Source organism: Diadema setosum, chromosome 15 (genome assembly GCF_964275005.1).
Source record: "Diadema setosum chromosome 15, eeDiaSeto1, whole genome shotgun sequence".
Lineage (NCBI taxonomy): Eukaryota > Metazoa > Echinodermata > Echinoidea > Diadematoida > Diadematidae > Diadema > Diadema setosum.
Genome location: NC_092699.1, coordinates 32,745,605 through 32,767,489, shown reverse-complemented (window position 1 = coordinate 32,767,489; position 21,885 = coordinate 32,745,605). Strand labels below are relative to the sequence as shown.

The window sequence follows — 21,885 nt, the reverse complement described above, 5'->3', positions numbered from 1 at the left end:
AAGACAGGATATATTCAGATTTGGGAACAATCATTGATAGTAAATAAATTATATCTAATCCAGCGACGACGACGACGATAACTTCAAATTAAAGCGACATTTTCCGTGATCCTTTTGCCGATTCTTTTCACAAGTATGTGATTGAATGTCATCCATCGCCCGTTGCCTGTTGTCATGCGGATTCTTCATCAGTGAGCACGCTGTCACTCCCTTCTTTCGGTCGATGGTTAACAAGCACTGAGAACCAAGTTCTGGAGACCCTCCTTGCAGTCCACAAGAACAGAGTTGGTTTTCACACCATACATAGCGTCACTCTGCTGCTAGCCGGTAACATAAATTAATAGCGAAACAGCCAACAAGGGTACGTGTAAGAGTAAAAATACACGGTTTGCTGTTCACGAGTTGCACTGTCCACTGTGTCCAGTTTGATTTTATTTCTCTCGCTTTAGCGCCCTCAGACGTCCCAGCTTGCTTGTTCCAAAGCCCGCTGTGCGATCCTTTCAAATAACTGTTTGGAAACAAAGGGACAGAAAAGGACAAAAATTGTCATTGTACATAGTCGTCATGACATACGCCGTGACTACAGATTTTGGTTTAAAAAACGAATAAACCGTGTGGCATTATGACTTGCCACATGAACTTTTAAGGAATTAGGAACAAGAATTCGTTAGTATGACCAAAGAGATTGTCGTAGTTTCCACGAAAATAGTCGAGAGGCACAACTTAATAATATCTAAAGGTAGGTTTGATTCAACTTTGTCTCATCAACTCTTCTGTTGTGGGATTTCCAAGCCAACCTCGATCGTTCGGAAACGAACACATGACGAATGAAGAAGGAGGCAACTCATCCGTTTTCAGTGATAAAGAAAGGCTATTATTCGTTCACTGAGTAGCCGCACTCTCATCTGCTCATTCGCTGTACCATTATTTCGATCTCCTTTTCTTGTTTGTGAGGGTCTCAAAACAAACGAGAGATCTCGTGGACCTACAGATTATCGACCACAGTCTCCAACAGAGCTAATGGTCACAGTTAAAGAGAGCCAATGTAGAACTAAGAATCGTTTTGATTAGCCTAAATCGTCGTGTTTCGGTATCGTAAATCCCTCTCCCCCTTTGATTTGTGTACCAATGTTGTGAAGTGGTGTATATTATAGTTTCCCGACCTTTTCTCTTTTTCCTCCCATAGTATCCCACCTGGTTAATCACCTTCTTACAAACGTCACAAACGTCACAAACTAGAAAGATAACATAATAGAGAGAAAGCGTATTTTATTGAAGATGTATTGATGGACATTGGCTTTAGAAAGGAGTACGTACCTCAATGTCCCGTAAGACGTCTTCGCTGACCTCTGTTCTGATCGCTTTCAGTCTTTGGCCAGTCTCAACGGACACCATTGTGTTGTGATTTCCATCCGGCGACGAAAGCTCGCCCTCTACGTTCGCATACCCATTGGTCGTAATGGTCAACGACTTGTTCGAGTTAATGTCCACCTCGTCGGCTATGCCGGAATCGAACGACTTTGACTTGTCACGGGTCTCCGGGTCCAGCATGCTGTCCGTCTCGGTCAGAGATAGTCCCTTGGAGAAATCGTGACGTCCAACGACGGGACTGTCCAGGCTCGACGACGAGTCCGTGCTGCTACCCGCGGTGCTTCTACTCAGCTTAGGTGCATGGAGCGTGGGGGGTAGTGGCGCTGTGGAATCCTCCGCTGACAGTTTGACAGTGGCGGGAATTTCGCCCATTGGCTGGGTGGACTCTGACGTGGATGTGCTATCTGCTGCGGACACCTTCCTGGTATCGCTGCAAAGGCTCCCGAGGCTCTCGCTGCCCACGGAGCTGACGAGCGACAGCTTCCTCTCTTCCTCCTCGTCTTCGGCCTCTTCCGAGATCAAGTCGAATCTCGGTTTGCTGCCACCTATCGGCGGAGTGATGGATGAGATGCCTTTGACGATCTGTTGCAGAGCTTGTTGCGCGGCCTTTCGATGCTTCTGCAGCTTGCGTTCCTGTTCCAAGATCTTCAACTCCACTTCCTTCTTTTTCTTGATCGATTGGAGGCGCTCTTCCTGCTTCAGGCTTCTCTCCTGTGATTCCTTCTTGACGTCCTCCAAGCGCGCCCTCAGTTGTTCAAGCTGCTCCTCCAGGATAGCCTCTTCTTCGTCCTTCTGGTCTGTATAATATAAAGAAAGAATTATAAAGAATAATGTTTCTCGTCTTTATCTTAGAGTGAAGACAAGGTTGTTGTTGTTTTTTTTAATAATAGTGTATGTAAAGTAAATGCCATAAAGCTTTGACTATCTATACCGAACAGTCTTCATCAGATACTACGCTGTGCGTGCCATGTTGGTTAGTATTGCAGGGGGTGACAAAGTGATTTAACATGACATTCAAACCGACCAAATGAGAAATGTTAACATTTTTATTTGTCCTTTACTTTAACACATCTTTATTATTAGTTAGTTGCATGACATCAAGTAAAGAAAGAGACTTACAACTTACCGCTCAAAAATCAAATAATAGTAATAAGGTATGCTAAGGTACGTCTGAAAAAAAGTTAGGCTTGGTTCAAGCCGCAGTCGAGCGAATAGGCGGGAGCCCTTGCTTACCTCCGACGCCCTTCCTCCGTTTTCGCTGCTTCCTCTGCTGCAGCAGTTTGCGCTCCACAGCATTGATCTTGACGTCCGCGGACATTCTGCGCTGATTGAGGATGGTGTTCACCCGGAGCATCTCCATAGCCTCGGCTTCTTCCACCCGCTCGTACTTGTCTGCGATGATCTGTTTCCGCCGCTCCATGATCGGCGACGCGTCCGAAACGTCTGAGGAGGACTGCAGTGGGAGAGATTTTTGGAGAATGACAATGATATTCATTGATACAGAGTTAAGTAATCATGAGCGAGTGGAAACCGCCTAAGTCGCTGGAAAAGTGATAAATTAATGAGCGTAAATGGAACCCATATCAACCCTCTAACTCACTGAAAAATTATTACTATTGGACCATGATCATTGATGTAGATTTGACAACAAATGAGTGACGATGGGATATACAACAACGGCAACAATCACGGGTGAATGGGATCCGGGCCGCCTATCTCACAAGGAGGAAAGCCCCACAAACATCATTCACAGAGGGTTATCGAATGAAAATGGAACACACCTAACGCATTGGAAAAGAAAAAAAAACATGATCACGTGATGCTGATCATCATCATCATCATTGTCATCATGAATAAAGGTTAGATGATGATGACAAACAGGAATGATCACGAGTGAGTAGCAACGGAAGGATAAACTGGATCGTCAAGAATGAACGGAAACCATCCAACACTTTCACAAAGTTTCAGAGGACATGAGAGAATAGGGAGAAGATAGATAATACAACTGTTTTCGCATGCTCAGTTCAGCGCGCACTCTGCATTTCACGGTAGCATGAAAATGAATAGATTGACTATTATGTCAGTTAATGCCAACGGAGACGGAGATTGACGAAGCGTTGGAGTGTAGGATATGGAGTCCTTCCATCCTCACTCAGTTTGTAGAGAAAATGGTAGAAAGCCAAGTTACTTCATTATGTGCTATTGGGAAAATTTCTTGCTATGTTTAGTGAGAGATCTGCGCATATCTCTTAACTTCAAGGCCACCTTACTAAAGCTTAACTTTCCACTGTTCAACGATCATTGACGATACTCAATAAACCCACGAACACTCACAAAATCCAGGTAATCTCAAACTGACGAGACGTAGAGGTTATAGCTGCTAGCAAAGGCATTTAAAGGGACCATTAAAACATTTTTGCAACTATTCCAGGGCAGCTCTGTCGAATGCTGAAAAAGAAAGGATTACGAAGCATCACGATCGTCAAGTTCTTTAAGAAAGATCCTCGTCTGCGTCTTCATCTGACGATGTTCTGTACACGTACGGTACGAAATCCTTTCAAAGTGATCGCGGTGAAAGCTTTGCAATACACGACAGCAAACCTTTCAAATTAGAAGAGTTACTACTTTACCTGAAACTGAAGATTGTAGTTTACAGAAGAAAAACCAAATCTCCCCACAAGAGCAACGTAGGCCTATGTTAATTCCGCATTAGAGAGAGCATCCACTCGACCGCTAGATTTTGCTGTTGCAAAGCAGTCTTCGACGCATCCAGTTTGCTTGTGAAAATAATCACTGAGCCCTCCTCCCTTTCTCTCCGATTTTCCTTCTAGCGACGTGCTGTGAATTCGCCAGGGTTTTGGAAAGTGGCTGATCACACCGCTTCACGGGCTTCCGATTCGTCAATTATGATTTTATCCTGTACGCGAGTCCTGTGATTCATATCATTCCTGGAATCAAAAAAAAAAAAAAAAATCACAGTTCGTGCATCCATGTCACGGACGGACTCTCTTCACCTGCCATCCTTGACGCGTGATCGGCACGCGCGCACTCGTCTCAAGATGGTGACGGCGAATTTCGCCGAAGTAGGGCGCCCCCATTTTGCCGTCTGATATATTTATCATAACTTTTGCGCGGAAAATGCTGCGTGTGACGTGATTAATTAGGGTTGTCAAGGATGATGAAAGATCGTGCGCGTCAAAACATTCAAACTTCAGCGAAGTTTATTGAGCAGAATACACCAAAACAACTGAGGTCACAGGCGCATTGACAGCTAGGCACTGGATCACTGCGTTCTCGAACCCTTAAAGGAACTCGATGCAGCCTTGATTAGTTTTATCCTGGCACCACAGCGGACAGGCCTATTTCTGCTTATGGAGCCACTGAGAGGAATGCGCCCCGAACAATCGGAAGACTTCTAATAATTATATAATAGCGAATATATACGGAAGTACACATCGGGCAAACAGCGCAGGATGGAGAGCGAAAGAGAGCAAGATAGAAAGAGAGAGGGAGTGCGTGTGTGTGTATGTGTGTGTGTGTGCGTGGGAGGGGGAGGGATGGTAGGGTAACTGTGTACACTGTGTTTTAATACCCCCTTCCCTGTAGATCAATCTTCCGTCATTCGGGTAGAATCGTTGATCACCTGGGATTGTGACGACATCAGCGGTTGTCCCACGTGGAATTTTAGGAGTTCAAAGGAAGTGATGGTAATTTGAAGTTGTATTTCTTTAGGAAGTTAGTGTGACACATTAAAGGGGACAGGAGGATACTGGGAAAGGCGATACACGTAAATCATGAGTTTGTTTACAGGAGATTATCTTCTTTAATCACTTTATACACCGCCATGTGATAGTGCAGTGCAACCAGAGCCATGAGCAGTATAATGTGGACATGGCGGCTGACAACGTCAGTTATGTTGGACGTACTATTAATGTGACCCTGCATCACAAAAACCACCAAAAATCGCCAGACAGGGATTTTTACTTAAAGGAGCATCCTAAAAGAGCAGACTCTAAGCTTTTAAATGGCATTATTTCAATACAAATGTTGAAATTTAGTGAAAGATTATGCAATCATGTTGCTCTTCTTGACCGTGCCGACACGAACTCAGACGTTTAAGAAAGCCTTCGATACTTGAAGCAGTTGAATGACTGCTCCTGATTACGATCCAAACATCATCAAACTGTTTCACGATATCCCTGAATACGAAGGTCGCCGTGTGAGACAAAAGATTCAGAGAACGATACGTAAAGCAAACTCGAGGCGCTATCATCCTCATTTCTCCTCTTTTTATCCTCATCCTCATCCTAGTAGAGAGAACGCTCAAAACTTGTCAACCTTGCCCGATCCATCTATTGTGCAAGGTGAATAATCCATGCATCTGGATGTTGAGATAGGGGCAAGGGTGGGGGGGGGGGGGGGTGGAGGATAACCTACTCAGAGATCCCGGTCATGAGGCTCATACAGAACGGGAACGGGAACGGGAACAGGACGGGAATAGTTTGAGATTAGTTCCCCCTCCCTATGTACCCCCCTGACAACTCGGTTATTTCCATTGGCAACCTGTCGTTACACGTGTCACCCGATTTGTCCGGCATTTTGACACTCCGATAGAGCTGAGATGATTAAATACCATGCATAGATTCCTAACTCACCCCGGATGCTCTGTTCCCATCGCTGAGTTGTCCTTGTGGGTCAGATGGATCCAGCTCGATTGAGGGCGTCGTCGAAAGTTTCTCATCTGTCAAAACAAAATATTGACAAAGAAAATGAAAAAAAAAAACACACACACACACATGATTATTATCACACTGAAGTTTCTATAAAGAAGCATGCATGCAGTTATACGTACGTTAGGTTATCATTATAAACCAAAAGTAATGTGAGTTATTACCCTCATCCTATTCACTGTTTGCTTGCATAGTTCCAGAATATTTTGTCCTGATCAATGCTGATCCCTAACTGTATATGGTTCTTGGGCGTCACTCTCGACGGATTTGTTAATTACGAAAAATATAGGCCTACAACAATAGACTTACGAGGATACGAACAAATCAAATCAAACATGATAATAATATAATAATATATCAATTTATAAAGCGCAAAACCTGTAGACATATATTCTTCTGCGCTGCAAAAGCTTCTGATGTGCTTGATGATAATAAGCAGTTAAATGAAAATCTAGTTAAGTCAAATATTAAGTCAATGAAACCATTTCGAGGAGAATCATATCCAAACCACTTACTGCTCGAGTTGAGGTCCGACGTCCCATTCCTCGACGCTTTCTTGCAGCTTTCCGTGAACGCCGCCATCCAGGCTATTCTCTCCTCAAGGCTCTCGCACAAAAACTGCGTCGAAATAATCCGCTGTAAGGAAGAAAGCAAGATAACAAAACAGTATGTTGATTGAATCTCCCGAATAGCCGACAAGTTATCATGGAAAAAAAATGTTATTAGATGCAAATATCAGCTGTATGTCACATTCTGATCAGTACTCAGTGCAGGCATTTTTTTTTTTCAATGCATTTTCCTATCTATCCATTGTGTTTTGTTTTCGTTTTTTTTTTCTTGTATAGGATGAGTCGAATTTCTAATGCATGCCGTGAGTTTTGTGTAAAGCACAACCTTTGCAAAAGCAAATGATAAGAGCGCTAACGGCAACATACAGCAATGTTTACACGAAACAGACGTGTTTCTATTTGTCAATCAAGTAATCACTACCTGCATGGCTTATCGTGACGCTAAAAGTCGGTAGAGAACGCGAATGCTTATCATATTATAACATCTGGTTAGCGAGAGTTGTCAAATTGTGTCATCTTGCAGCCGGCGCGCAAACTAAGTGCGATTGGCTATATGTATGGAAATTATACATACAAATTACCAAGGACATGAATTGTACTATTGTCATGCGAAAAAGACCACCCTAGCAAGTCATAATAGTCATTTCCAATAAGCAGAGTTTCAGTTTCACACTGTTTATCCCATAGGACAAACTGATGTTTCACTCAGCAACGATTAGTGTTTAACGCTATCTTGTGGCCAAGTCAAATACCCCTGCAATCAAATCGAAAACCAGATAATCGCCATATCGTAAAAGAAGACAAGGGCACATGGGTTGCACGGATCAAGGCATGCGGCCTTCGTCAGTTATAATCGCAAACACGGAGAATGTGAAATGCGCGTGGTTATTTTCTGTGCCCGATAATCGGGTTCTTTCTTTCGGCCATTGAGAGTTCAATGTCACTCCATACAAAAGTGCACAGTAATACGGAATGGCGATTGATCGCAACAAAAGACATACAAGTATTGAGGGTTTCTGTTTTGTTTTGCTTTGTTCTTTTGTTTTTTGGGGGGTTTTTTGGCACGTGATTCGTGTAGAATCCGTTGTTCCACTACGGCGTGAGTCATCCGTGAAATTGATTTGTTCTTGCTCACTTAGTCAGGGAACAATGCAAATCTGAACACTGGTCGCGATAATACAGAGGCAACATAATTATTGCTTGATGTGATAAGGCTTCATACACTAATGGGGAATTTATCCAAAAGAGGCTCATACACATTGTAAAGAACAAACAAGAGAGCTGAAGTGGAGAAAAGGTGTCATAAACGAAGGGGATCCGAGGAACTACACAGTGATATCTATCAGAAAAGGTGTCAACACGCCTAGTTGACAAAAATGCAAACAAACAACCTGAAAAAAAAAAGAGCTTGGCAACATTAACTAGGAAAGAATTGTGGACAAGATGAATGTAACAATGAGGAAGTACACCGAGTTCTTCAGCTATCTGTGTCATCAGCGTCACCATCATACAAAGGCTTTTTTTAAAATCAATTTACTGCACTGCTAAAAATTGCAGAGAGGTGTGGTTGGTTCAACAGACAGTGAGAAAAAGGGGACAAAGAACACGATACTAGCAAGGGGAAAGCGAGACAGGAATACAAAAAAAAAAGAGGAAAATATGAAGATAGACCTACTGATCAAAGTAGCAGCAGGTAATGTGAATAAATTATTATCGTATGTATCTCTTCCTCTTTTAACCCGCTTCATTCGGGAACCAGATGCACGATCTGTGTACAGGCCTACTGGGATTATCATAACTCGGTGAAAAAAGGGTTAACCCGTTGAGGACGAGTCCCGAGTAAACTTGGGCAGGGGTCTATGGGAAATGCGTGTCGTATAGCAAAATCAAACCGTCCTCAAGAATGTCATTCTAATCATACTCCAAGATATATTAGAATCTACTGAAATATCAATACTTTGGGTTGCTGTCCCGACAGGAAATCAAAAGAGTTGCAGGAAGGCAAAGAAATGGTATAGAAAGGCAACCTGCTTGTATCTTACCACCTTATACGAATGACTGGCAGACTGGACACTCCAAATCGTCAGTCCCTCGTGTACTTGGGATGACGTTGCTGATAAACAGACAAAGTAACCATCACATAAACATTGCCTTGGAGACCTGATGAACTGCAGAAACTGTTGGCTAGTAAACACAATAAACCCGGTTGTCAAACCGTCAAGCTTGTAAGAAGTATTACGTTGCACCAGAGCAAAGTTGGAATAACCTGTCAAATTTTCCTCGAATCCTGTAGCGAACCAACGGAGTCTCACAAATACTCAAAATAATAATTTATGGTCATGAGCAGGATCGCCACACAACTGCAGACGGTCTTAACAATGATAGCATCTATACTGTCTTCTTATCCAACACTGTCGCACCTATACGCAGGTATAGGCAAGCTCGAAACATCATAAAAGAGAAAAGGATTTCCCTATATACCGTTTCAAAGTCCGGGTTGGGAAGGAATAGGTAGTGGTTCCTAAGCCAAGGCAGTAAAACAAATCGAAAACCACGACCGAAGAACAAAACTCTGAAGTGACTTCCCTTTACGAAGAGTGTGTGAATTCATTTGCAAACCAACACATGTATCAGGGAGGTGGCACCTCCCTGCATGTATGCAGCGCCGCCGAGTGAAGTATGAAGAATCTAGAAGAGAACGAACAACAACACTTCACGCCTTTGTTTTGTCACGCCTAGATAACCTCCAACTGTGTCTTTTTCGCCTCGTGTCTATCGACATAAACTTGTTTTTCTCTCCTGAATTTCTACTTCTTTTTTTTTTTTTCAGGCGTTCTACATTTTCCTTGTCCCCTCTACAACAATGGAAGTGCTTGCCGACCGTGTAAGAATCAACTTGTATGTGGGTTTATTTTTTGTTTTCTTTCATTTTTTTTTTTTTTTGCGTTTTAGGCAAACAATGCCATTTGCACAGGTGTAACCTTGGCATCGATTTCTTTTACGCCCGTTGGGGTTGAGGCAAAGTAGGTTTATTGTTTACTTACCACAACCATTATCATTATCATTATGAAAAATCTTGTTATATGCTAAGAGCGATAGAATAGGATTTTAAAGATACTACGAGATTAAAATTAAGAATCGCCATTGATTTCGTATATCACATTAATACAGGCGATTAGTACTGATAGAAAAAAAAAACGTGAAAGTATTCTTGTGACTTCATTTTTTTTTTCAAAATTGTAGTTATACAAAATAAGTTAACATCCACAATGCAATTTCTCTAATCTCTGTGTTAGCCCTGTAAGGTGTTGGCTGTCAGACAAAGTTTTTATAAGATCGTGCATGCAACTGTCCATAAAAACAGGAACAATATACACTATATGAAAACAGGTAGCACGGGTGCGTTGCTTGTAATAATATGGGGCATAACAACGTTTACAAGCTCCTGAAAGTACAAAGTCCTATAAACAGAAACGGAATGCATTCTTATGAGGAGTGAAAAAAAAAGAAGCAAAACAGACATAAGTTTATATATTGAATTTGACATGTTTTTGGGGTATAAATAAGGCGAGAAGTTACAGTGTCCCCACCCCTTGATTCAAGCCTTTATTGATTCTTAACCATTCGTAAATAATTGTTGCTCTCAAGTGTCGCAGCAGTCTATCAACCGGGAAACCTGGGAAGAGGTCTTAAGTTACAATTTTAATTTCAAATTTTCAACGATCAGGGGCCTAAGGCTTATAAGTAAGGAATTTAATTTGAATGTTGTATAGTTTTTACTTATAGTTGATGTGTGTTTGGTCCACACACATTGTCATATAAGTATGATGATTTAAACGAAGTAATAATCATGATAACGATTGCAATAATGATAATAACAGCAATGGTGATAAAACAACAGTCATTAACATTACTAAATTCATTATGATGGCAGAAATGGATCTTCAGTTCATTTCTCTGTAATGTATAGGCTGGGCTTTTATAAGGAGACACTGACTCAAAGTCTGTAATAGAACAATGAGAAAAAAAATATAAAAAGACGCTTTTGTTTGAAATTCTATTAGGAATACAGCCACGCCACGGGCAAACATCCAAATAGTCTGCATAAAACAACAACAACAATAAACCAAACAGAAGTGCATGCTACCACGCACATTATTGTCATTTACGGCAAACGTACCAGGGAGTGTATAATGGTGACAATGGTCCATTAATCAAGTGCAAATGTCATCTGTGCAAGCACTTTACATGATCATTACATGGAAGTTCCTCTCTCGCCCTTATATTGGTATATTGATGAGATAACTCGTAAATAACTATGTGCTGTTTCGATTGGACAGATGTGGTTCTCTTGCAATAAGAACAATGTTCTAAAATAGCTTGTAAACTATTTCACCGCCCACAAATCACATTGTATATCAAACATAAAAGCCATAAATCAGGGAAAACTATAATTACAGCTCTCATGTCATCCTACTTGTTATTATAGACTGTAAAAAAAAAAAAAAGAGCGAGTGAGAGGGAGAGTGAAAGGGTTAAAATATATCTTTTACAGATTTTTTTATACTCACTGGGTGCTGTAGCTCGAAGCCGAATTTCCCGCTCGATTTCCCCGACGTCGCGGACCGGGCCGACCCCGTGAGCACACCGTATCCTTCAAGCGCGATCATGTCTACGGTTTGCGAGTCCGTCGGCTTGCGGTAGAGGTACAGGCGCTCTTCGGTCAGCACGGCCCAGTATCTGAAAAGAGAGATATTGAAAATAATACAAGCACAGATCGTATATGACTGAATTGAGTAACTAACAACCAGTGCTATTACACAATCATGATGGTATTGGCATACAGATGGACCGACAGACAGATATATCAGACAGACAGTATAGAAAAATAGAAAGATGGCTGAATAGATAGATAAATATATAGATGGATGGAAAGGTATATAAATAGGTAGATAGATGAGATCAATAAATAGATGGATAGTTAGATAGGCAGATAGATAGACCTAAATAGAGAAAATGGATAAATACATAGACATGTAGATATAGATGGATAATGGAAAGGTATAATTATGTAGATAGATATAGATGGATAGGCAGAAAGATAGATCATGGATAGATAGATAGAAAAATGGATAGACAAATAGATAGATAGATAGATAGATAGATAGATAGATAGATAGATAGATAGATAGATAGTAGAGAGTAGTGATCCGGAGACGGTCAAACAGTTACGAGGAACAATGCAAATAATCATAAGGCAAAAGTCTTCCATAATAGTTTCCGGTCAGTCCTTGTGGCAGAAATGGCAAATGTCAGTCACAAAGTTTGACCTCATGAGCATTTCGATATGATAATGGTAATCAGGTGCAATACTGAGTAAAGAAGACTGATGAATATTCAGAGGTAATATACATACCATTAAACGTTTTTCTTTCTCACACGTATATATAGCATTCACGTAGTACAAGACTACATACAGCAAGGTGTATTTAACAGATAAAACGCAGTTCACATAATATAGAGTACTTCAAGTTCTTAGGTACACTCTGGCCCTACAGTTTGGCTCGTGAACGTTTTTGAGAGTGATCATTCGCCTTGTCGTCTTCGTGTTTTATACCGAAAACTTGCGGTCGTGACAGAAAGTTAAACTCAAGAGACAGAGCGGTGTCAAGGTCCGTAGCTATAGGAAGTGGTAAAATCAAGACTCATCGATTGCGTTATCTGAAGATAGATAGAATGGATAGTATGACCAACAGTCGATTATAGGCGCTCGTAGAGTAATTGCTGTTATTTTGACACTAGAACGTATGTTATTACGTGTATATCCCACAATCTCATGGCAAATTACATGACGATCATTTTCGACACAATTCTGAATAATCTCTCTAGACATAGCGTAGCACATTGTTTGATACATACTTATGACGAGTGACGGCCAATCGGCTACTTGGTTTAGTTATGAATGGATTACGCATTACAGGAAATATTATAAGGAAATGAAGAATATCAGAAAGGCATTAGATCGTTGCCAAGGTTACGGGTAATCGGATCACTCCTTTTTTTCCCCTTTTCTTCCCGCGACCAACAACACTGCCCAACACTCACGCCAAGATTTGGCCGGACGTCTGTTAACGTAAGCATGCAGGTGGTAAGGTTACCACAACAACAAAACTGATACCTCCTTGTTTTCTATACGCGTGTTTGTGAGTGAGTGCATGTGTGTGTTCGTGTGTGTGTTTTCTCTTATGCGTTATGATCCGTAACTTATATCATAATGATGCTCACAAACAGGTAGTGTTTCTAAGCATCTAAGTAGGTCAGCGAAAAAGGAGGAGAAGCCTGGCCCGGAAATTAGCGAGGACAGTTCAATGACTCGACTGCGATACACTCACACCTCGATTTCTCGTATAACCTCCGCGCGATACGCATTATCCATCACGTTTTGCTTAGGAATTCAGTAAAGTTTAAAAAAAAAACAAACAACAACAACCAACTACGTGGTTGTCAGCAAACATTCGAAGACTATAGAATGATGCGTCGTTCTCTCTTTAATGCGTAATAATGTTCCCAATGCAATTGGAATTGGTTTCCTATAGTAGTTTGAATCAGTCTTACTTTATTAACTTTTTTTTTAAATTCATCCGAGACTTCACAAGTGCAAATTCTGACATTATAACCACAGTGATACAATAATATTGTATTATATTATATTATATTATATCACATTACATTACATTACATTACATTACATTACATTACATTATATTATATTATATTATATTATATTATATTATATTATATTATATTATATTATATTATATTATATTATATTATATTATATTATATTATATTATATCATATTATATCACATTATATTATATCATATCATATATCATAAAGCGATATAAGACATGCAATGCCCAATCTTAATACTGAAGTATGCATGGATACCGATTTCTTTTCTTGTGCCGTATTAACACTTCACAGAAAACACATTGGCATCATCAGAACATGGCAAGAGTTCTTTCTTTTTTCGTTTTCTTTTTTGAAGGGGGGGGGGCGATCCGAAATCACGCGGGTCTACAGGAAATATTTATTCCCTCTATTGCGATCTCGACTTGCCCAAACAGGATGAGAATGAAACATGAATAAAGCCTATCCCGCGCCAATTTTCCTTCAAGAGGGCGGAAGTCAGGCAAGTATCGCGGGGGATATGATAGGGTCTAATATGAGGTTGAATGGCCTGCGTCTTATACACCGCTGTTTCTGTAATAACAATCGTAACTCGACTACCCAATCATGAGAGTATTACGCCAAACCAAACCAACAAAAAGCGAAATTTGATAGATTAAAAAAAAATAAAAACAAACCTTAATACTCTTCACACCTCTGCAACCTTGGCGCTGCGTGCTTTTTCCCATACGTAATGACTCAAATTGTCGCATTATATTTTGTTTTGACAATTTTACATCGGGGTGTTACTACCAGAAAGCAGTATCACCTATAGTGACCTCAAACCATCGAAATCATTTCAGTTAAAATCCTTATGTTCAAGACATGAACACGTCCTGCTGGTGATAACACTCTTTCCTCTTTGGTTATTGCAGGAACTGTAAGAACTGTTAAAGTTAAGCAATAACAATCTATAAGAAACGTGAAGATGAATTCAACTATTTGGATGTACACTCCCTTTCACAGAAACAAAGGAAAAGCAAGATCTGTGTGAATTTGGCGTTATTATTATGTCAACACGGTCACGCTGGAAATATCTATTTTTTTCATCACCGATATAAAGATAAGAATTAAAAAAAAAACAACTCGGAGTATAAGATGAAATCCTCTTCGATGAAAGAGTAGAGCTTTTAGACAATTTATTTGATCTGGGTTTATGTTCATTTGCATTGGGTCTTTACCACTTAAGTTAATGTATACTTCCTTGTTGTGTTTCGCTTGTCTAAATAATGTGCTTAGAATGTGTTTTCAGTGTTCCCAAGAATGCCGTTCTAGTTTGCAAACGCTCATGATAAGCCTGTAAACTGACATTTTGTGTCCATGAATGGTTTCAATTAGGTCACGCACTTCGACATTAAAATGGTTATAATCACGTCACAATCTCTATTTTCACTGGCTGCGGTTCCTTATAGACACAGTTTAATCAAGAAATATTCTAGTCTCAGAACGATGAATGAATGAATGAATAAGTGATGAAAGAATGAATGAATGAATGAATGAATAGATGAATAAATAAATGAAGAATGAATGAATAAATAAATGAATTATTCATTCATTATTCTTTAAATGAAGAGCTTGCTTCCAAAAGGCGAGTACGAGAGCGGATGACCGATATACAGTACCCTGCACTGTATTATCCCATATATACGTATTTTCTCTGCAGGCTTATCTTATAATCTAGGCAGTTCCACTAAAAACAAATTAAATCGAGATAATGACCGGTATCGCATACAGTAGATAACACATTTTCACCCTTGACCCCTCGGGGCGGTCAGTGGTCAAAGAGGAGACATTGATCTATTCAGTTTTCTGGTGAACGGAAGAGGACCATATTATTTTCACCGTCTCTTGCTTTTGTCTGTGTTATTTCTCCATCACACAAATATGAGGGGTTAAACGTCCAAGGCTCGACAGATATTCCCAGACACTTTGATACAGAAGTGATTTCTAACATATCACCTACATCAACGCTAGTTCATAATCCCACCTACTTCTATTTGCATCACAGAAAAAAAAATAAGATTGGTCCTCATATTATTGGTGACTATACAGACACTTATATTGTCCAATTTGTGGAACATTGCGTATCGCCTTCTCACGGAAGATTTCTTTTCCTTGTGAAGGAAAGTCGTCTGCAGTGATACTTCCCCCATAGCTTATCAGGACCTTCCTACTCGTCTTCGAAGTTATCTGCCCATTTATTTATTTGAGCTGTAATGAGATTAACTTGTAAGAATGACTTTTTTTTTGCAGATACATTGGCTTTTTCGCAGTTTTTGTTTCTGTCAAGCACTTTACATCCATTCCTATTGAGTGAAAGAGCCGACTAACTATTCATTGAATGAACTTAATGCAATGTTGCCAACTATTTAATGAACTTGATCTAAAGTTACCAACTCAAAGACCGAGTGGTGCATACATGGAATAATAATACTATAAAACATTTACACGGTGCAGGTTCATTGGGTTGTCGTTTAGAAGTGTTGGTCTTCAAGAGTTACAGCGCCACCAGTAGTGCAATACGGGTTAATCATCCGTCGTGTTTTCACGTAGACGAGCGTACGCCCAGAATGCTTTTGTTCATCCAGGCAATAATAACAATGATAATACAGACCATTATTATTAAGTTATCAAAATTCTTTTATCGGCAAAGCAAGTTATCGAGCACATGCCTCATCTGCAAAGAGTATTACTTGCTAAGTTTTCACCTCTCTCTGAATGTGTGTACAAATGAATCGTTTACAACTATGGACTCTTTGAAGTAGCAATAGCTGCTTGCGTTTGAAGATTGAATGACAATGGATAAATTATAAAATTTGTGAAGCGCATCTTAACATACACGTGTGTGTTTGGGTCCTTTTCAGCGGTTCAGACACCACTTTAAAAATAATTATACAGGACTGGAAGTACAGTGCTTATTCTTTTGCTTTGATATCAAAATAAAAACTCCATCTGTTGAAATATCCCTAAAGCTCTAAAAGGATTTGATTCACCCAAGGTCTGGGGGAGGGTTTATGCAGGACTATTCTTACTGACAGGAGACTCTAGAAATGTGTATTTAGGATGAGTAAAACTTAGAGGGCAGCAGGTTTACATCCAATAAAGAGTGAAAAAAAAGAAAGAAAAAAGGAGGGGGCAAGGGAAAAGAAAGTAGGTCGTACATCTTTCAGCAAGACTGGGATGTGTTGGTATCCTTGATGATATCATAAACTCAAAACTTATCCTTGCGATCTTCAGCGGCATACATCAAAGTCAACCCATAAGATAGGGAGACAACCCCCACCCCCCCCCCCATTCGTCAAAAGGGAATCTCCATATTTCTTATAGACCGATCCAAATGCATGATATCCCCTGCGACTGGCTCGCGCCCGCCGCAAAATGTAATGTTATGCATTTAGCACACGCGTGCGCGTGTAGTTTGATAGGACACACCAACGGTACATACGGGATTTTACTGAAAACTGGTTCGGATCGGTCTATATGCCGGTAATATATTTGACTACACCTTCGAGGATACTATGCATGATAATTATTCAGAATAAAAACCTCTCTATCGTACTGATTATCAAGTCTCGATATTATTCTCCAGCTATAGTTTCGAAACGAATCTCGCATTATAAGAAGCAACGAATCAAACCGTAAATTTTTGGTTTTAAATTGAGGCTGCTACTATAGATCTGTAGAAGAAAGGCTTTTCATTTCTGAACAGTCATGATGGTTTTTTTAATGCTTTTCTTCCCTCTTACACCTCCGCTATATATTTTCCAACTGTTATACCTTCCCCACTGTATCTTAAAGAATTTGCAATATCAATTGAGGGGATTTTACTCGACTAAGCTGTGATAGAATAATCGAAAAAACGATTAAGAAAAAAAAAGAAGGTACCGACATTGCCATTCATATTCATCACATATTAGGACTTGGATAAAGTGATTTCGTCGGGTGACAAGAAGTAAAAAAGTTGATTAATTATACACCTTCCTGGCTTCTTTAAATTTTACACGTCCGTTCTAAATTGTACTTTCATTATAACAATTATATACATCTTTTAAGCGACCTGCAATTTCGAATAGTATATTTGCGACTATTGAAGTTTATTGCCTACTTGCAAAACGCAAGTATTCTATCAGCATTTCTTTAAGTTACGTACGGACAGATCAACTATAGGACTTGTCAGGATATCATAAAGTATGATTATCATTAATTGTGTGGCGCTCCGTCGGAATGAGTCAAAAGTCGCAAAAAATGAAATCGTAGTTATGCCTATAAGTGAATTCTACAGACTCTAAGCTTTACACTGATATGTAATACAACTCATTTCGACATCCCTATAGATCATAAAAACGAATATCAACCACGTTTGTTATGTCAGTTGATTTTCTAAATAACGGAGAAAATCGCTCTCAAAGTTCAGGCTATGTTCATGTTCACAACCTGTTTCTTTCACGGGACGAAACAATACAACTGTCCTGCTTAGCGACGGCGTTTACGCTCCATCGCACGCACTACCGTATAAGGCGATAGCTTGGGTATGTAAGATAATCAACCAATCGCAGGACAGGTCTATCATTAACGATTCTGACCAATACGGCAGCCCGAATGTAAACTTCGGCGCGTTTGTGTCCGTGCCGCTGCTGCCGCATGAATGAGTTGGTACGCGTTGTGTGTCGGCTGCGTTGTGGTTTGCCGCAATTTTTAACTCACAAACAATAGGAAACAGTAGAAAGAAAAGAAGGCACGCAATGCGTCTTACGAGAAGCGTCTTTTAGCGAGGGCGTTGATCGCTTCCATTCTCCTCCCATACATGTTGTTGTCAATGGAAACTAAAGAGGATGCGTTTAGCAAGTACCAATACCTAAATAGAACCTGAGAACCTATTGTAGGCGGGCACGCAATGCGTCTTACGAGAAGCGTCTTTTAGCGACGGCGTTCATCGCTTCCATTCTCCTCCCATGTTGTTGTCAATGGAAACTAAAGAGGATGCGTTTAGCAAGTACCAATACCTATTAAATAGAACCTGAGAACCTATTCTAAGCGGGGGTTCAAAAGACAGCATCGGTAGAAAAAGTCAATGAAGTTGATTAACGATAGTCGTCTTTTGAGATCGTGTTCTTTGCGTGTACTTAAAACCCTCAAATTACGCACATGGTCGTAATGTTGCAGAGCATCAAAAACTGCTTTCGCGTCTTTTCTGCTGCAGCTGTATACAGCCGTAACATTATGAATTCCCGCCATATTAAAGGCACATTTCCTTTATAGGCGTTGCGTGCACAGTAATTATCGCTTATCAGAAGTATCAGAAGTATCAGAAGCAAAGGTTGATGTCGGCTTGACAGCTTCACGTTGGGTTTACAATGATTCTCAGTCACTTTTCTAATAGCATAGCATATAAAAAACAATTAACTTGTAGCTTAAGCGGATTTTTTTTTTTTACATCACATGTGCAGTTACAATCTTTCTGCGTTTGAGAAGTGGATCATAAACAATAATACTGAAAAATATTCGGAATTAATACTTAGGCCTTCTTCACTTCGTTTTGTATTCACAAACCTTATCAGAAAAAAAAAAAATGATTGCTTGATTACTTTCGGGTAAAGGAACTACCGGAAAGGAACCGCATTTAATTTTCTTGTTAACGAACCTAAGCTAATAGCAAACCATATTTCATTGTGTGATTAACGAACCGTCAGAATAATCAATTGTATTACCCCCCTCCCCCAAGGAAAAAAAAATGCATTTCAATGTCATGCGTTGTCAATAGCGATAAAAGGCCCGTTTTTATTTCGTAGTGTGTCTCAGTACTCCTGTGCTTATTTCTAAGGATGTGCCTCTCTTAATGATTGCGATTGATGTTCAACTATTTCTTTCACGGGAGCTTGAACAGGAAGAAGCTAAAATTCAGGCAAGGAGACGAGTTTTCTTCCATGAGATGCAATCATTAAGACACATCTATTCACGAAAGTTGTGTGATTGCTTATGTGCTAAAGAATTGTGTCCATTACATGAATCAGGCACTATACAAAACGGTTGAAATCTACTGAAAGTCGAACTTCGTTTTGCTTTTTGTTTTTTGTTCAATTTCATTTCAATTTTAAGCGGGGATAGACTAGAAATTAGTTTGTCTATACTGGCAGGAGACATTACAGTTTTGCAGTACATGCTCCGCATTTAAACAGTCGCCATATTTTCGTGGTCAGAATCAGATAATGGACACGTGATATATTATAAAAATGAAAATAGAAAACAACGAACACGCCATATGTACAAACATTATGAACTTCAATGAATTAAACTTACCTGTGATATTCTGCATAAAAACAATCACGCCGATTAAATGATTTAATATAATTAATAGAGCACACAGCGATATCATGCATAGCAGATCAAATCAAGTTCAATTGGTGAGAAAGCTAAATGAAGTTAAAAAGTTGACTTCTTTTCGTTTCTCTTTCAATTCATGAAAACAGAATTACATTGTATATCTATTGAAGAGGATTGTCTCTGTCGCGAACGATCGCCATATATAGCACTGTTAGTCTCCTGCGCAAATCCGAATCCCTAAATACTTTAATTTTTGCTTGATAATGTAATAACCCTGATCATGATTTCATAAAGGACTCGCAAATTCAAAGTTTCAAACCGTATACTAAAACATTATATTGTATATGGTGTATTTCAAAAAACATTTTGAATGCGTTGCTTGTTAGCATGTTAATAGCACCAATCTGCCTTTTATTTTCCGTATACGTAAAGCGCACAGAAACGTAACCAAATGTTACAAAATACAGTGAAATGCATTGTACGGCGTGGTACTATCATTAGAAGTATATCCCATTCCTTTTTACTTTTATTTGTTTGAACCAAACCATGTGTCATTTTCGTAGCGACATCACTAGGAATTAGAATGTATGAAGATAATCGTTACTCAATCTTTTTTGCGCTACTATTATAGCATTTACATTTGCCAACTTTTATTGACATGCAGTACTATGTTACTGTATTGTTACGATTACGAATGTTGGTTATGAATTCAAAAGACTGGTTTATTAATCGAACTACAAAGGTAATAGCTGTTTTGAAAGTAGTTCGATACAAGTTCAAAACGCGATCGAAGTCATTGTCATTGGGGGGAACTGATAGCTCTAGAAAACTTGTTTAGGCTAGTAAAGATTGCCGTATAGGCAATCTTTGTAGAAAGTTTTGACTTAGGCCGTCTATTGAGTATTTTGAGAAATTTAATAAAGAATTATTTGTTTTGATTATGTCAAGAATTAGTTTGAACTATGAGAATAAAAAGGCGCGCTTACCCAAACAATGTCGTAGTTCGATTAGACAGTCATGATGGGTAAAGTGAATTCATGACTTGACTAATCCTTACTGAATTGATGATCACTTCTGTAAACCATCAGTTATGTCTTGTAATCGTAGTCAAAATTCTTTTGAGCAAAGAGACGAAAACCAACAAACAAAATGCCGTGTATCATCGCTCGAGATTCCAACATTTGGCGTCACCCGACCAACAATAAGTGACAAATCAAATGGAATATTATGTTGTGGGATAGCAGACTGTGTTACGATTTTTAAATGTTTCGAGCAATTGTTAAAAAAAAAGAGAGAAAATGAGGCAAAGTTCAAGAAATTAGAAAAAAGCACGTAAATGCAGGCGATCATGTTTGATAATCATAGTAAGAGATTACAATCGGCCGTGCGGATGTATATGATTGCCTTATTTACATGTCTGATTTCTGTAAACTATGTGATATTTAAATTTAAGTTCCCTTCCCTCCTTGATAGAAGTTTTGTTGGGTTTTCGCTATAGGCATTTATTAGGAAACGCTGTAAAAACGACAACAAATGCCTACTATACATCAAGAGATGACCTATACATACATATAAATATATATAAATCAACTGCTTGTTTGTTTGTTTGTTTGTTTATTTGTTTGTTTGTTTTGAATTACCATGGTCTTTGTCGGGGGAAAGATGAAGAAAAGTAGTAGAGTGTATCACTCTCAAATCCGGATGATTGCGATAAGTGTGTATCCCCGCCCTTTCTATACAGGTAAACGATTTAAGCTTGGTATGCTATTATAAAAGCCTGCACGTGTCACGCGGAAGAACTGATTCCGTGATCACTTTTAGCCTTTCATAAAATTCACGTTTTAAGATGGTAACGATAGCTTGTAGGAGATAGAGTAAGTTAGCGTCACTGACTGTGGTTCTGAACACAAAAGGAGACTGAAAAATTCCTTTACAAATTAGCAGACATAATGCCGATCCTCCAACACTGTTGCTCCATTCCGTCATTGATTCTGCTATCAATGGCGAAGAAAGAATACTGGTTGCGTGATTATCCACCCCTTGATAGCAGGAAGTTTACCTTTCATTGTTTAAGGCTTCGTTGATGCGGGGTTTACTCGGATACAAGGCGTGAACATTGCCGTGCGAGTTCTTTCATTCGAAATTCCTCAGAATACGCAATT

At 39.5% G+C, this 21,885-nt stretch overlaps 1 protein-coding gene across 1 annotated transcript in view; it reads right to left on the bottom strand.

Annotated features, from left to right (window-relative positions):
- Positions 1-454: 454 nt before the first annotated feature.
- Positions 455-21,885, bottom strand: part of LOC140238692 (uncharacterized) — a 48,435-nt gene continuing 27,004 nt past the window's right edge. The window contains exons 3-8 of the mRNA XM_072318592.1: positions 11,242-11,410; positions 6,617-6,737; positions 6,027-6,112; positions 2,605-2,824; positions 1,318-2,168; positions 455-508 (exon numbers count right to left, since the gene is read on the bottom strand). Of these exons, the coding sequence (XP_072174693.1) occupies positions 455-508; positions 1,318-2,168; positions 2,605-2,824; positions 6,027-6,112; positions 6,617-6,737; positions 11,242-11,410 (1,501 nt within the window). The remainder of the gene's footprint in view (positions 509-1,317; positions 2,169-2,604; positions 2,825-6,026; positions 6,113-6,616; positions 6,738-11,241; positions 11,411-21,885) is intronic.